The sequence below is a fragment of the Penicillium maclennaniae genome (assembly GCF_028827695.1).
Source record: "Penicillium maclennaniae strain IBT 15551 chromosome Unknown utg000001l:1.0-3280838.0:1.0-3283122.0, whole genome shotgun sequence".
Classification (NCBI taxonomy): domain Eukaryota; kingdom Fungi; phylum Ascomycota; class Eurotiomycetes; order Eurotiales; family Aspergillaceae; genus Penicillium; species Penicillium maclennaniae.
The window spans coordinates 1523716-1539442 of NW_026623213.1; the positions used below are offsets into that span (position 1 = coordinate 1523716).

General features: G+C 51.0%; 8 protein-coding genes across 8 annotated transcripts; 6 read left to right on the forward strand and 2 right to left on the reverse strand.

Moving 5' to 3' along the window:
- Positions 1 to 1413: 1413 nt before the first annotated feature.
- atg26 (uncharacterized protein) lies at positions 1414 to 5549 on the forward strand (the record flags this gene model as incomplete). Its single annotated transcript, XM_056962257.1, has 3 exons — positions 1414 to 2682; positions 2733 to 5240; positions 5298 to 5549. The coding sequence occupies 3 exons, from the start codon at positions 1414 to 1416 to the stop codon at positions 5547 to 5549; spliced, it is 4029 nt and encodes a 1342-aa protein (XP_056827260.1).
- Positions 5550 to 6024: 475 nt separating this feature from the next.
- On the forward strand, positions 6025 to 6702 carry N7477_000595 (uncharacterized protein; the record flags this gene model as incomplete). Its single annotated transcript, XM_056962258.1, has 2 exons — positions 6025 to 6162; positions 6217 to 6702. 2 exons carry the CDS (start codon positions 6025 to 6027, stop codon positions 6700 to 6702), a joined length of 624 nt encoding a protein of 207 aa, XP_056827261.1.
- Positions 6703 to 6718: 16 nt separating this feature from the next.
- On the forward strand, positions 6719 to 7557 carry N7477_000596 (C6 transcription factor; the record flags this gene model as incomplete). The annotated part of the gene is made up of 3 exons (XM_056962259.1): positions 6719 to 6724; positions 6777 to 7173; positions 7274 to 7557. 3 exons carry the CDS (start codon positions 6719 to 6721, stop codon positions 7555 to 7557), a joined length of 687 nt encoding a protein of 228 aa, XP_056827262.1.
- Positions 7558 to 7978: 421 nt separating this feature from the next.
- Positions 7979 to 8435, forward strand: N7477_000597 (uncharacterized protein; the record flags this gene model as incomplete). The annotated part of the gene is made up of 2 exons (XM_056962260.1): positions 7979 to 8022; positions 8105 to 8435. The coding sequence occupies 2 exons, from the start codon at positions 7979 to 7981 to the stop codon at positions 8433 to 8435; spliced, it is 375 nt and encodes a 124-aa protein (XP_056827263.1).
- Positions 8436 to 9210: 775 nt separating this feature from the next.
- On the forward strand, positions 9211 to 10898 carry N7477_000598 (putative feruloyl esterase; the record flags this gene model as incomplete). The annotated part of the gene is made up of 2 exons (XM_056962261.1): positions 9211 to 9979; positions 10033 to 10898. The coding sequence occupies 2 exons, from the start codon at positions 9211 to 9213 to the stop codon at positions 10896 to 10898; spliced, it is 1635 nt and encodes a 544-aa protein (XP_056827264.1).
- Positions 10899 to 10967: 69 nt separating this feature from the next.
- N7477_000599 (tubulin-binding prefolding complex subunit PAC10) lies at positions 10968 to 11809 on the reverse strand (the record flags this gene model as incomplete). The annotated part of the gene is made up of 4 exons (XM_056962262.1): positions 10968 to 11057; positions 11125 to 11358; positions 11419 to 11659; positions 11787 to 11809. The coding sequence occupies 4 exons, from the start codon at positions 11807 to 11809 to the stop codon at positions 10968 to 10970; spliced, it is 588 nt and encodes a 195-aa protein (XP_056827265.1).
- A 118-nt stretch (positions 11810 to 11927) lies between these two features.
- N7477_000600 (TMEM199/VMA12 family protein) lies at positions 11928 to 12856 on the forward strand (the record flags this gene model as incomplete). Its single annotated transcript, XM_056962263.1, has 2 exons — positions 11928 to 12191; positions 12257 to 12856. The coding sequence occupies 2 exons, from the start codon at positions 11928 to 11930 to the stop codon at positions 12854 to 12856; spliced, it is 864 nt and encodes a 287-aa protein (XP_056827266.1).
- A 269-nt stretch (positions 12857 to 13125) lies between these two features.
- On the reverse strand, positions 13126 to 14687 carry N7477_000601 (allantoinase alX; the record flags this gene model as incomplete). The annotated part of the gene is made up of 4 exons (XM_056962264.1): positions 13126 to 13476; positions 13515 to 13607; positions 13643 to 14149; positions 14205 to 14687. The coding sequence occupies 4 exons, from the start codon at positions 14685 to 14687 to the stop codon at positions 13126 to 13128; spliced, it is 1434 nt and encodes a 477-aa protein (XP_056827267.1).
- Between the last annotated feature and the right edge of the window lie 1040 nt (positions 14688 to 15727).

Genomic DNA, 15727 nt, shown 5'->3' on the forward strand with positions numbered 1-15727 from the left:
CAATACAGCGAGAATCAAAAATTGTTCGAACTAGATGCAAGAGAACAGAATGAATTACTATGATCGTAACCTGACATTTATGAGTTGATGCGATTCAACGAAGAATTATTCATGGACGCGCCTCTCAACCATCAGTCAGTAATTTGAGGGCGGCAACTATAGATGGATCTTTCATAGCCGATCGCCGTGCAAGACCATAATCACGAGCATTGTCCAATTTTGAGCACACCCCAACCAAAGATCATGTCTCCAAAAGTTCAGTATATTTGAAATGGTAATTTCGTTGTAAATTACGCCTCAATACATCCAAGAGGGATTTTATATTGATGCGTCCGTTATATAAATATTGGCGCTAGTGCCTTGGCAGTGGGTCCTGAGAAAAGAAAAGCAGTCGTTAGGGAGGAAGCAGATTTCGCTACTGACTGTAATGTACGCTAAGCTGGTGTCTTGGGTTGACAGGATCGAGTACACGCGTCTGTGGCTCTAGACTTGCCCAGGTCTTTGATGCCCTGGTTTGGTCCAGTAATGCAGGGGGGACTGTGCATGCGTCACCTGATGTTGTTCCTGGCTTGAAAATAAGGCTTCTTCCACCAGACTTACCCCTACCTTGCAAGTGTAGACATTTGCCAAGTGTACAGCAACATTGATTGTGGTTAAGAGATGGAAACCCATCTAGATCAATAGCGCGGAGCCCGATGCTTGGCATTGGTGTTCCCGTCCCGTCGATCGACTCCACCATCAGCCGCTTATGTATATCCAGACCACCCTCATGCCAGAACCGCACATAGGATTATTGTACTCATGAAGTAAGATCGAGAAATTGAACAGATTATACGCCCAGAAAACAGAGGACGGAGGAGAGAAGAAAGCGGAAAGACAGCTTTGCATCTAGACAAGGTTAGGATCGAACGACAGAGGCTTATCTAAGCAGTCACCTGACCGTCACTTGCAGGACATCCATCACATGCTTCAAGGGCACAGCTGATCCGTCTCACTATGTTCACTGGATCTCGTGGTATTTCACGATCTAACAGTCCCAGCACTGTCCTCAACTCATTTCCGCAAAATCTTCAATCTGAAGTGAAGACGACCGGGGAGCGGGGTCTCCGATTTGCTTATCGATCCCGCACCCGCAATACCCGTGGAGCTCCTTATCGTGGAGCTGTCCAACGCCTTTGATCTTTGCAAATCGCCGGGACCACGTTGTGATGACTTTGTCCAGTCCATCTGCGGGCCTTTAATAAAAGCCACCTGACGTGGATCCTCCTGATAGTCCTATTTGAACCCACGTCCGGTCACCTGCAAGCCTGACTCGACCCATCATCGCTGTGGTTGATCCACACCCCAGCAGATCTCACTGTCCTCCTTTACCCTCGAACATCGGTCGATTATATCGCTTCATTATCTTCCAGCATGAAACCATTGATAGATGATAAGAAACGGCTGAATCAGAGGATGAGTGCAAGCATGAGATCCCCCAAGTCCTTTGCGGATCGGTTGCCGGAGCGCTTCAAAGACGGGGACGACTCTCAGATCGACTATACAGCTCCCCCGAGAGCCATGGACCCCCGAGATGGGAACATCCACTATATGCAACAGTCCTTGTTTGGCATGATCGCCGCGGTCGGCTCTCGGTCCGATTTTCGAACCCGCTTCGACGACTCCAGCGATAGCGATGGAGAGACAGAGGTACGCCAAAAGTTGGGACATCTCCCAGACTCGTCAAGTCGACAAGAATCCTCTGACCGACCTCCGACCAGCGGAAAGTACGACTCGGCCCAGCAAACCGAGCCGGAAGGGCGAGGACGTCAGCACCGGAGGACAATATCAGAAGACAAACCCCTTCGCAAAATTCCCGTCATAAGGTCGAGTGAGAAGGATACCAATCTATCAGCTATGACCGGATCGACTATACTGATACCGCCGAGGCGAGCACGTAGCGCCACGCCCCGAGCAGCTCCCGTTCTCACACGCATGGTGCAAGCACAGAATCGCTTTGACACAGCAACCACGACGGAAAACACGCCCCTCCGACCTGAGACACCGAGCGAGGAACAACAGAAGCCTTCTGCCTCTGCTCTCTCGACCAGACTGATGGAGATGTTTGATTTTGACAGACCTGAAAAGGTCTTGGTGGAGTATGCTTGCAGCTTAGTACAAAGCATGCTCCTCCAGGGCTACATGTATGTCACAGAGAGACACATCTGCTTTTACGCTTACCTCCCGAAAAGGTCAAGTCTTGCTATCAAGTCTGGCTACTTGTCAAAACGTGGTCGGAACAACCCAAAGTACCATCGCTACTGGTTTGTATTGAAGGGTGATGTCTTTTCCTATTATGCCGATTCTTCAAACCTCTACTTCCCCAGCGGTCATGTCGACCTTCGCTATGGAATTTCAGCGTCCCTCGCGGAGCCCAAGACCAAGGGCGCTGAGGTGCGAGACTTTCAAGTCACAACCGACCAGCGAACCTACTATTTCAGAGCCGATAGCGCCACCAGCGCGAAAGAGTGGGTGAAGGGTCTACAGAAAATTATCTTCCGAACACACAATGAGGGAGACAGCGTCAAGGTGTCTTTTCCTATTCGGAATGTGATCGACTTGGAGGAGAGTCCGATGACCGAGTTCGCCGAGACGTTTAAGATCCGGGTCATCGACAGCAGTGAGACCTATGCTATTGATGAAGTAATGTTCTGCCTTGGAAAGTAATTTCTCAGCACTAACATGTTTTACAGTACTTCTTTTGTTTCTTCAACTCGGGACAAGATGCCTTCAATTACCTCAAAGCCCTGGTCAACTCCTCGCCCACCAAGAATGTGTCCGAAGGATCTCCAGCGACAGACAGCCTAAAATGTCAAATCGAGGCCCACGGTCCAGAAACGAAGCAAGGTGATCCCACACAAAGGCGGAGTGCAAGCCCCAGAAATGAGCAACAAGGAGAGGGTAACTCGTTTGCGCAGTCTATGGGACTGGAGACCGAGTCTTCTGCTATTGTGCAATCAGCAACAGAGACATCTGAATCTGCAAGCCAGATTCTCAACCGGAGCGATGTCTTCCAGTCACCATCCTTGGCGAGACGCTCCTCATATGTTCAACCAATGGCCCGCAGAGGATCTGGTGAAACCACTCAGTCAACGTCTGCGCAAATGGGCACGACTGCACGACGGGAAGCTGGAGCCGCCGATTCGAGCCGAAATGCTGAGATCAGTCGATGTGCCCCTACGCCTGCCGGCCAGGGACTTCATGACCAGCCAGGTGTTCCCTCAAACGATTTCATGAAGACTGGAGCATTCCCCCTTCAGCGTACCACAACTTACCTGAAGAATAAATCCCAACAAATAACTTCTTTGCTGACCACCGAGTCAATGAGCTATCTCGAGAAAGTTTCTGGCATGTGGATAGGAGGTCAAAAACACTACGGCGAGGCCGAAGGCATTTTGTCAGAAGATCAAACTGTTGATCCTGACGACAAGGAGGGTGGTCTTAACCATGGTGATCGTTTCCGAGCACATTTTGCGCTTCCTTCAACAGAGAGACTCCAGGCGACTTACTATGCTTACTTGCACCGAGTTCTTCCTCTTTACGGCAAGATTTACATCAGTGAGAGGAAATTTTGCTTCCGCAGTCTCATACCTGGCACTCGCACTAAGATGATTCTCCCCCTCAAGGACATCGAGAATGTCGAGAAAGAGAAAGGATTCCGATTTGGCTATCATGGCTTGGTTGTGATCATCCGTGGCCATGAAGAGCTTTTCTTCGAGTTCAATGCATCTGAATCCCGCGATGACTGTGCAGTTACATTGCACCAGAGCCTTGAGTCCGTCAAATCCTTAGTTGAATCAGGCATGCTCGCTGAAGAGGAACGCGAGGAAGTTGAAGCAGCTGAAGCCGAGCATCGCCTGTTAGAGGAGGCTAGGCTTGACGGCCCAAAGGATCATCACACAAAACATACCCTCAACGAGGATTCATCAGAGATGCATTCCTTCTTTGACGACCCTCGTGCATCCATCATCAACTTCAAACCTCCGCACCCCTTGCGCATCACTTGTCTGACGATAGGATCTCGTGGTGACGTGCAGCCCTACATTGCTCTTTGCAAGGGACTTATTGCCGAGGGTCATAAGCCAAAGATCGCCACACATGCTGAATTTGAGCCTTGGATCAGGAAGCATGGCATTGATTTTGCTCCTGTCGATGGAGACCCAGCCGAGCTCATGCGAATATGCGTGGAAAATGGAATGTTTACTTATTCCTTCCTCCGGGAAGCCTCACTAAAGTTCAGAGGATGGATTGACGATCTTTTGTCGTCTGCTTGGAAAAGTTGCCAAGATTGTGATCTTCTCATTGAATCTCCCAGTGCAATGGCTGGAATTCATATCGCCGAGGCTCTTCGAATTCCTTACTTCCGTGGCTTTACCATGCCATGGTCAAGGACTCGTGCCTATCCACATGCCTTTGCTGTTCCGGAGAATCGGATGGGCGGAAGGTACAACAAGATCACCTATGTCATGTTTGACACCGTCTTCTGGAAGGCTATTGCTGGTCAGGTGAATCGCTGGAGGAATAGCGAACTCGGGCTTAAGGCCACTAACCTGGAAAAGATGCAGCAAAATAAGGTTCCATTCTTGTACAATTATTCACCACTGGTTGTCCCTCCACCCATTGACTATCCAGATTGGATCCGCATCACGGGCTATTGGTTCTTGAGTGAAGGTACTGACTGGACACCTCCGCAAGAACTATTGGACTTCATCGCTCGTGCGCGTGCCGATGGCAAGAAGATTGTCTATATTGGCTTTGGGTCGATTGTCGTATCGGATCCAGCAGCTCTCACAAAAACCGTCGTCGAATCTGTTCAGAAAGCCGATGTCCGCTGCATTCTTTCAAAAGGATGGTCAGACAGGCTGGGCGATCCCTCTAGTGTGAAGGCAGAAATCCCATTGCCTCCGGAAATCCACCAAATCCAATCCGCTCCCCATGACTGGCTTTTCTCACAGATTGACGCTGCAGCTCATCACGGTGGAGCAGGAACTACCGGCGCAAGTCTTCGAGCAGGGGTGCCTACCATCGTGAAGCCGTTCTTTGGTGACCAATTCTTCTTTGGCGGTCGAGTTGAAGACTTGGGCGTCGGAATTTGCATGAAGAGGTTGAATGTTAGCGTCTTCTCGCGCGCCCTCTGGGAGGCCACACACAGCGAGCGCATGATTGTGAAGGCCCGTAACTTGGGCATTCAAATCCGCAATGTAAGTCATGGAGCAAGACCACATTTTATGTTACCCTACTAATCATTTATCCCATAGGAGGACGGTGTGGCTACCGCAATTCAATCCTTGTACCGTGACCTTGAATATGCCAAGACACTTGTCCGACAACGTTCCATCGCCTCATCCACCCCCTTCTCACCAACACCAACCGCTCAAGCATCTCCAGATCACGCTGACGATGATGTCGACGATATTGAAGAATGGACCTTTGTGGGTGACGATACTGACATCGACATCACAAGACGCATGCGCGACCGAGTGGCTTCAGGGAGTGGTCCCTTAGCCTAGAACATTTGATTGTCCCGACATGTTTTCTATGTTTTGTCTTTTGATGCCCATGCTTGATATTTAGTGAAGGAGACATCATGATTTACGACCCTTTTTGTGTTTTTTTTTTGTTTTTTTTTTGCTTTTGATTGAGGCGTTCGTGGCACTCATTAAAGCGCTTTGCCTCGGCTTTTTGGGCTCATTGATCGAATACACCGCGCTTTCAGCTCCTATACTCCTCTAGACTTTTGTCACGTTGGTTGCTACTATGATATCCACATCGATTAAATAGTCTTCTTATTCTATCTATGTCCACTTGGCTCTTATACTAAATTTCAAGCTTGGTATAATATCGCACTTGCAGACCTGTACTTTGAGCATGCCCAAACCCCATCTCTAATTGGGTGGATATCAGACCTAGTGGCTGCCTCATCTTTGATGATGACTTTCTTGCTGGGCGATTCTGAATGACAGCAACGTATGTGATCTTCCAAAGATGGTTCGCAGGGTTGTCCATCATGAGGACCTGGGTCGTCGCCGGCATGAAGGCCCAACGCCTAAGGCGCGCAAGTTGACGCTCTCTTGCTCAAGGTGTCCAGCATCAAAGCTCAAATGTGATCGAAATGAACCCTGTGTATGCGATGGCCGCCATGATCGATAAAGATTTGCTTTCGCTAACTGCATCAAGAATGAATGCACCAAGCGGGCCGTTGGGCATATGTGTACCAAAGATGAGCGTCAACCTAGAGCCAAAAGGACGAAGACAGACCCCAGCAACAACACACAAGCGACAGAAGCCACAGAAGCAGAACATACCGCAGAACTACTTGAAAGCTTCGTTGAAGGGGCTCTTCAAACTCAGGCCCATGACCTTTCATCTTCTACCGGGTGTGTATCTCAGTCGATGGTTGCCCCTGATTATCCCAATCCTAAGTGGACGCACACCGGTTATTCTCAGAGATTAAAGTTGATGCGAGATGTCATTGATAAGTTGCCTGCGGAGAATGTCATTCGCGCTCTCCATGAAACGTTTCTTACGCGTTGTCAAGCACCACTGGGCAACATTATCCATACACCTGCATTTGAGCAGCAGGCCCAATCGCTCTGTGATTGTCTTATCCAGGCTTCCCCAGAAGCGCGCTGTAGCTCTGGCGAACAAGTTTACGACAGATGAGATTGCTTGTTTACTTATGGCGGTACATACTCCTGTTCACTATTATTCTGCATCTGCTCACAGGCATAACACAGCTAGTACTAGGTCTTGCCTTTTATTTCTCCACGGGCCTCAGTGATGAGGCTACTGCAAGAATGACCACATCTGTAGCGGCAATTCGAGCATCTGACTCTCCACATTTGTGGAGACAATTGTCCTCCCGTTGTTTGCAAGGACGAGTTTTCATGTATTGTGGCTCGATTGCAAGTTTGCAAGCGGCCGTCATGTTTCTTCTAGACGGCTATGAAGACTCCCTAGAGCTGGATGCACTCCTTGTAACTGCCATCTCTGGTGCTCGAAAGTTACAGCTGCATCGGCTAGGGGATGCGGACTTGAATTTGGCCGCTTCTTTACCCGATATATCCGACCTGGAATTGGATCGTCTTTTGCTTTTTCTACCGTCATACGAACAGAAATTGGTGTTAGGATATGGTGAGTGTTCAATAGTTGTGATCAATTTGAGTGATGTCTAAGAAAAGTGAATCAAGGTGGGCTCTTGTTGCGAGGGATTGGTCTCGTGGGCAGGCCTTAGGCTACTACAACATACTTCCGTCCACATTCAACACTCGGATCCCGTTGCACATCAATGATGATCATCTCTGCCCAACTGATGCAGGGTCATGGGCTAGGCTCACTGAAAGACCCCGTTCAGAGTTTACCATGCTCTCCTACACGATTTACACTCTCGAGATGGTGACCCTTATGCGAGAATCACTGGACCTTCGAGACGCATTTCACAAATTCTCCCCTAAGTCCCCGGACGAGAAGGCCAAGATACGACAAAACCTCACTGAGAAGCACGAAATTCCTTGCTGAGTTACCATCATTTTTCCAACTGGAGAGTTCAGAGGGACTCGATGCATGCGGCCCCTTGGCCGCTATGCCTGTGCATCGATGGATGCTACACCAACAGCTATGGGGCATGTTTCTACGACTTCATCACGACAATCTCTCGTCGCCTGAAAGCCGTGCGATCTGCCGACTCTTGGCAAAAAGCATCATAGATTGTGGCGGGCAAATTCGAACACGTTGCACTGTATGCGGCTCCCTCTCTGTTGGTGACGCTCAGCTGTTCAATGCAGCTAGTATATTCATCATTGACCTACTTCGTTTGTCGAGGGTCGATACTGCCAAGGGCAGTAATGCTCGGATGAATCAACTCTGGGAAGATCCAGTGTTGCAAAGGCTTTGGAGCTATTCCAAGAGAGACAGGATGCTACCATCTACCCCCAGAAAAATGTGTTTCGTTGGAAGTCAGCCCAAGATCCTCATCTACAACGAGTGAGGGATTCCACCTATCGGTGCATTAGGCTTTGAAAGCGCTTTCCGACCTGGAGAAGGAGGAATTCGAAAATTTTAACAGAAACCGCGATAGAACCGGATTAGACGAACCAGCCGGAGATAAGCGAACCAGCTCGCTTAGTGAGAAAGTCAGAGACATTCTAGAGAATTTACCCAAAGCTATCGAGGACGAATATGCCGCAAATGGTTCCTCTGCGGGAAACCTTGGAGCCTTTCCCACACTCGGCAACATGCCAACGGCAGCAGAAGATCCCGATCTCGACATTCTGCCAATGCTCACCAATGACTTTAGTGGCAATCTGTGGGAGCTCTTTGACTCCCCTCTCATTTTCTCATCCTCCTATCAGGGATGGAATTTTCCCGGCCCCGGTGGATTGGCAGAGCATCATTGATTCGATGCCGGATGAACCATCTTCAGAGTAGACGAACTTGCTGGATCCGTGTGACACACTACAGTTGGCAATTTTAGATTAAAATAAGGCGAAGACCGATTTCAAATAGGTAGATCCAACGGGTTCGAATGATCATGCTTTTAGAGAGAGAAAACCAAAACCATATAGTGATATTCAGATAACTTGGTCGCATATACTGACACACAACGAATCCATTCCTGGGAGCTATTTCTACTAGACAAAGCAGAATCATCCCGGGTTTACTACATTAGTAAGTGAAATGGTATCTAGAAGCGTTGCGGTGTTGGAGCCTGTAAAATCACAAGAGTGACGGTACTTGCCCCCAGATCCCAAAATCCGAATATCGGATCCAGCTCGACTGGTCGAACAACCACCTCCCACTACCGACCCTATAAGGTATCGCCCAAACCCCGATTATAAACACTTATACGCACCAGGGATGCCAAAAGTACCAGCCGATTCCCCAGATCCGGGGTGCGTAAAGAACCCCGCATTTTGAAATTGTGGAGCCCGCCACATTGATATCGGGCTAAACTTCGGATGTTCCTGATACGATCGTCTCCGTGCAAGGAATACCCAATGAAGGCTAACGTCAACGATCCGCAAACTACCGTTGTGAACTCCCGGTGGTCGATCTGACCTATCTTTCTCCCCTGTGTGAATGAACCCCCTTGCTAGACCTATCAATTATAACAACAATGCTCAGAGGCGAACCATATCCCCAGTTGTGTTCTCAAAACACGGCTTGCACAACATGGCTTCTTGGATTGCGAGATCGATGTCGACTTTCATGGAAGATTCAGGGGTCGTTCGCGGGGCCTTGGGGGCTGGTGCTTCGGCTTGTACGGCGAGCACATTCTCATCTGTCCCTCTCAGTAACATGGACATTTTGAATCTCAATGTGACGGCTGTGTACGACTACAATGGGGCCAGCTCCTCAAGTGCTGATGGCTCGGGAGGTGTCGGAGTAACGTCTGCATCCATCGGTGCAACAGCGCCTGCTGTGGATATTTGTTTGATTCACATGGCATATACCCACCCTGGACAGAATGATGTCGTCAACACATGGATTGGACTTCCCTTGGAAACCGACGATTGGAACTCTCGCTTCTTGATGAATGGCGGTGGTGGCTGGGTGGCTGGTGGTGAGGATGTGATTCTCGAGCCCTTGATGTCCGGTTACTCGTCTGCTTCGACGGATGGGGGACATAACACCACGGTCCCGACGGCTGATTGGGGTTTGACCAGTGAGGGCAATACGAACTGGCCTGCCCTGTGGGACTTTGCCAGTGTTGCTTTAGCGGAAGCGGCAGTTCTGGGCAAGAAGGCTACGGAGATATACTATGGTGCGGCACCCAAGTATTCCTACTGGAATGGGTGCTCGACTGGAGGTCGCCAGGGCCATTTGATGGCGCAGCAACACCCGGATCTCTTTGATGGGATTGTTGGGGGTGCGCCGGCTATCAATTGGGACAAGTTCATCCCATCTGAATTTTGGCCGGTGTTGATGGCGCAAGTACTTGGTGAGTGACCTGCTTTGATTATCATTGACTGCTCTTTTCTCACGCTTCTATAGATACACAACCCCCTCTATGCGTCCTTGATGCCTTCACAGAGGCAGCTATCGATGCATGCGATGTGCTTGATGGTGTTAAAGACAAGATCATCTCCTATCCAGGCCAGTGTCACTTCAAGGCCTCCTCTATGATCGGCCACGCCGTCAAATGCAGCGACCCGAGCGGAACAACCACCATCACGGAGGCGATGGCCAAGCTGGTGACTGCCTATTGGGAAGGACCTCGATCAGCCGCGGGCCGGTTCGAATGGTACGGCTTCGACTATGGATCCGACATGTCAGGCATGCTCACGACGAATTGTACTTCCGTCCACAATTGCACGGTGATACCCTTCAGCATCAGCGATGACTGGATGAAGGTGTTCCTGGCTAGGAATTCCTCATACAATACGAACAGCCTCACCCGCCTGGACTACGACCGTCTTTTTCGGCAATCGGTGAACCAATACGCCTCCGTCATTGGAACGGAGAGTCCCGACCTGACGGAAATGAAACTGGCTGGGACGAAAATGATTGCCTGGCACGGTATGTCGGATCCCCTCATCCCAACCAACGGTACGGTGGACTACTACACGCGGGCCATGAAGTTCGATCCAGAGGTCGCGGACTACTACCGCTTCTTCCTAGCCCCCGGCGTAGGCCACTGCGGTGGTGGTGCTGGCTTCGATCCCAGTGACACGGTCTTTGATACCTTGCGAGCCTGGGTTGAGAACGGGACCGTGCCAGATACGCTGGAAGGCATCGCAACGGCCATAGACCATTCAAACAGCTCGGCTACCCGCGTGGGTCATCTCTGCCCGTACCCCAAGGTCTTCACGTATACCAAAGGAGATCCGAACCAGGCTTCGTCCTTTACCTGTGTTTGAGTGTTGTAGCGATCATCTTCATTTCAAGAAATTCAATAGGTCATCTGGATATATATATTTTCAACTCGATTACTGCTTCTCGTCCTTGCCCTCGGCCTTTTCTTTGCGCCGTTGCACAACGTCCCAGTTGTAAACGCGCGCCGTGGCAACCTCGAGTGTCTATTTTTTAAAAAAAAGAGTTAGTAAACCAAAAACAAGCAAGCCGAAGCCATCTCAATGCACATACTGTAATTTGCTCACGCAAAAACTCCAAATCCTCCTCACAATGACCCAGACTGATCTCTGCCGCCGACAACTTCTCTGCCAGCATACTCTCAGCCTCAGCCAGCGGATAGGCCAGCATGACATTAGCCCCCAGCCAGAGGTAGACCTCCTCAGCATCCGTGGGGGAGATAGAAGCGCGAGCGTAAAGGGTATCATTCAGTTCAAAGTTCGTCTCGAGATCCGAGTCCGGGTTCGACTGAATCCCAATTAGCCCACCAACCCCCAACCCGTATATCTATCGGGAGAAACATCATACCTCCTTACGCAGCTTTAAAAACCGCACCATCTCCAATGTCTTCTTGATATCCGGGATCTTCTCGCGCAGGCCCTGGCCGCGGCGCTGCGTGTTCACCTCCATGAACTGGTACTTGGAGATCATCTCCTGGAAAGAGCGAAGGGTCGGCTCGACCTCTGCGCGGGATGAGACGTAGTCGCTGACATTGTCGATGAAGGGGGCGACAGGGATTCCTCGTGAGTTTGTTTGTGTTGTGACCGGACTGCGAGATGGAGGGGTTAGTGAATGCACACGGCCAACGACGATCAGAGAGGCCCCGGGGTGGGAGTCAACTGTGTAGAGGAGCTAGAAGACAGCTTTTAAAAGCAGGATTGTCATTGAACACTCACGCCTTGCTCTTGGAGTCTGCCATGGCTGTGACGCTGGGGTGAAGGTGCAAAGTGGGGAGCTTGAGCCCGGAGATTTACATTTCTTGTTCCCGCTCCGCCGCAGCTGTCCTCTCCGCTTCACGTCACTACTATCACCACAGAATGGTCCTCCTTGTCGCGACGGATCGAATTCTCGCTGCACTCGAGGTGGTGCCTGCTTCGCGGCGTCGCGAGCTTGAGCTTCCTGCGACGCTGGAGGTTAATGGGCCGATCGCGCACGACCAGATCCTCCGCTTGTCGAAGCACCTCCAGGCCAATGCCGAATATCATGCGACACAGGACACAAGTCGCAGCCCTACAGTACTAAGTAGTCTCCTACGCGGCACGAGAGTCTACGTGCCACCTCCGCCGAAGAAGCCAGAGCCTGTATGTATCATGTTCGACATCCCTACGTACCAAAACATTATCATTAACCAACCCTCTTCTCGCAGAGCCCTGAATACCTCGCATCCAAAGCCCGTCTCCTCGCCGCCGAAGAAAAAGCCGCATACCAGCGCCTCCTCAACCCAAGCTATACTCCTAATCCAAATGACGCGGACAGACACACTGCGACCAGCGATGAGAGCATCACTGAAGACACGCTCACGCCATCATTGGTGTTTAACATCTTTATCTCGGTGCTGGTCACCGGATTCAGCACGTATTGGGCATTGACCAAGTTTACCATGCCGAATGTTCTAGCGAATATGTTCTCTTCTGCAACAGGGCCGAAAACTGATGTCTTTTCGGAAGAGCAAGCGACTGGCGGCGCCTCGGCGGCTGTCAAGGTCCTGTTGTCGCTATTCGCTGCGTTGACGGTCGCTGTTGCTGAGTCGTTCTTGTATGTGGCGTATGTGGGCAAGATTGAAAGAGCTCGAGTGCAGGAGAGAAAGTTCAAGGAGAAGAAGATTGTTGTTGGGGAGGTACAGGAAAATGGACAGATTGGAATCACTGAAGAGCACGAGGAGGTTGAAATTTGGGGTAAAGGCGTGAATGGAGGTGTAAGACGAAGAGTCAGAGAAAAGTACGAGAAGGAAAAAGAGCAGTCATGAGATGCTCGTGTAATACTACATACCATTTTTTCGGCTACTAGATACCCCATTACAAGACGGAGAATGCTTTGATTCGTATTCTATGCCAAAAGCTATATGCGTGGTTATTACTCTAAACTGGGTATGAATGCTGTTCAGTCATTAGTGCTCGTCACCGACTCAACCGAGAAACGAGATGCAGGGAATGAAAAAGGAAAATAAGGTTGTGCTGCCAAGAAAGGTCAACTTTCACGGAGCCACGTAGATGCGAAAGAATTCAGAAGAAGTGCTTAGACCCGCTTCTCGAGAAGCAGCTTGCCGGCGGGAGACTTGGAGGCGAAGCCGGCGTTGCGGCTGAAAATGCGCTCGCCGCGGAGCCAGGTCTCACGAACCATGCCGCGCAATGTCTTGCCCTGATAGGGCGAACACTTGTTGCGGAAGAGCATGGTGCTGGGCTCGACGACCCACTCGGCGGAGTCGTCAAAGACGCAGATGTCGGCGTCGAAGCCTACACGCAAATCTCCCTTGTGACTCTCCAGACCGACCTGAGCGGCGGTGTTAGCGCAGCACAGGCGAACAACATCTTGCAGGGAGTTTCGGGTGTTCTCATCATTGGGGGGGGGGTCAGGCCCTTGCGGCGGCTGAGTTCCGTCCAGAGGATGGGAAGACCCAGGCCGACGGAGGAAATACCGCCCCAGGCAGAGAAGAAATCGCCCTTTTCCTCCTTGCCGGACTCGGCATGGCAGTTGCCGGGGATATGTGAAGGAAGTTGCTTCAGGTTGGGTGTGCAAGGGAGTGGTCAGAAACAACGGTCTTGATGACACCGTCACTGGCGTGCTTCTCCAGCTCCTCCCACAGGCCATCCTGATTGAGCTGAGAGCGAATGGGAGGGCAGCACTTGTGGCGAGTGTCACCATCACGCACTTGCTCGGCAGCCAAAGACAAGTAGTGGAAGCAAGTCTCAGCGGTAATCTTGACGCCGTTAGCGCGGGCCTCCCGGAGGATAGGAATAGCCTCCATGGCAGACAAGTGAACGATGTGCAGTTGGAGGTTGGGTGCAAGGTGAGCCATAGACAGGATGCGCTCAATGGCACAAGTCTCGAATTCCGAGGGTCTGGAGGCCAAGAAGGTCGAGTAGGCCTCCAGAGGACCAGCCGGGGCAGCCGGGGGAGCCGAAGTTTGGGTCTCGTCACCAACAGATTTGGTGATAGGAGGCACCATCTCAGCGTGGAACATGAGGGTGGTGGCCTCATCTGCCAACGCAGCCATAGCCTTGTGAATATCATCTTGAGCCACAGCAGGGAACTCATCAACCTGAGAGATTTGTTAGTATGGCGGATTAAGAAACAAATTTGAAGTAATCACTTACACCACTATCAATCAAGAAACCCTTGAAGCCACGGACACCGGCGTCGACCAGACCCTTGAGATCGGCATCATTGCCGGGGATGATACCGCCATAGAAGCCAACGTCCACCCAGCACTTGCCTGTGGCAGCTTTGATCTTCTCATTCAGGTTGGCCACGGTAGTAGTGGGTGGAATAGCATTGAGAGGCATGTCAATCACGGTAGTCACACCACCAAAGGCAGCAGCCTGGGTGCCGGTGTAAAAGCCCTCCCACTCGGTGCGGCCAGGCTCGTTCAGGTGAACGTGAGCATCGACCAGACCGGGCAGCAATACATAGGGTGAATAGTCGGTGTACGGTGTACCCGCTGGAAATTCCGAGGCAGGGATCACGGAATCGAAGACGGCATTGATCTTGCCAGTAGTGTTGGAGATGACAATGGTAGCGGAAGTCAAACGGCCGGAGATAACGGCTCGAGACGACGCCACGACGGCGATGGAGGGCATGTTTGTCGCCATAGCTCCAAATCCTTGCAAGGGTATAGTATATTTCACAAGCGGGGAAACGAAAGTGTGGGGAGCAGAGAGTAGAGTAGAAAAGAGTTAGAAAGAGTATAGAAAAGTAACGGGGGAAGATAAGACGACCAATAGAATGGAGGAGATAAAGGCCAAAGGTGCTTATCTGAACGAGGGACAAGGATGAGTAGATAAGAGCCCAAGTCTGGGGGAAGCTGTATAAATAACTGTCTTCGCGCTGAAAATTTTGATTTCTGGACGGGGGATTGCGGCGACCCACCGGGCTGTCTTTCGATCTCAATGCCGTGGGGAGTCCCACCCGGTGCGGTGCCGGAGGGTGAAAGCGATTACTCGATAATTGAGATCGGGTGGTGAATCGGCCGGCCCAGAGCCAGTCAGCGGGCGCCATGCACCGTGCATGATCACGAATGCCTTCACCTTTGCCCTATCGGGGGGGATGTCTGAGCGCAGTGACGGTCCTCTTGATGTGTATCGAGGGGTATATTGCCTTCCCTGGTGAGTACTGCGGTTATGAGCCGGGTATGAACCATGGTTGAAGCCATAAAATCTGTGTTGTAAGCGGCAAAGACACGGATAGTGGTACGCAGGGCGCACGGTGGTTGGGCAAAGCGGTAGCGTTTATCGAGGGCCAGAAAGTGGCATCGGGCACCTCCGACGCAGTATCTGGTCTTGGTGGCTCTGCAGAAGGTGGGCCGTTCGTTCCGGGGCTATTATCAGTGCCCGTTACTCGATCAAAACTGCCCGTCTGCTGCCGATTTTCATTCTCTTACTCGATCAAAATTCCAAACTTGCGCTTTGGCTGGACCATTCGCTTTCCCTGTGACTGTCAATTGTTCAACCTCCGGCTTCCCCTCTCTGCGGCCGGCGGTCTCCGAAGAGTGGCCCTGAGTCGACATTTGTGGTTCTCATCGAGTAACCTCGTCCAAGCGTCCATTGGGAGAGTCCTGAGTGATGATCTCGATGGCGACGACGATGCAAATATGGAGATGTGAAAGTCGGGAAATTGTCAG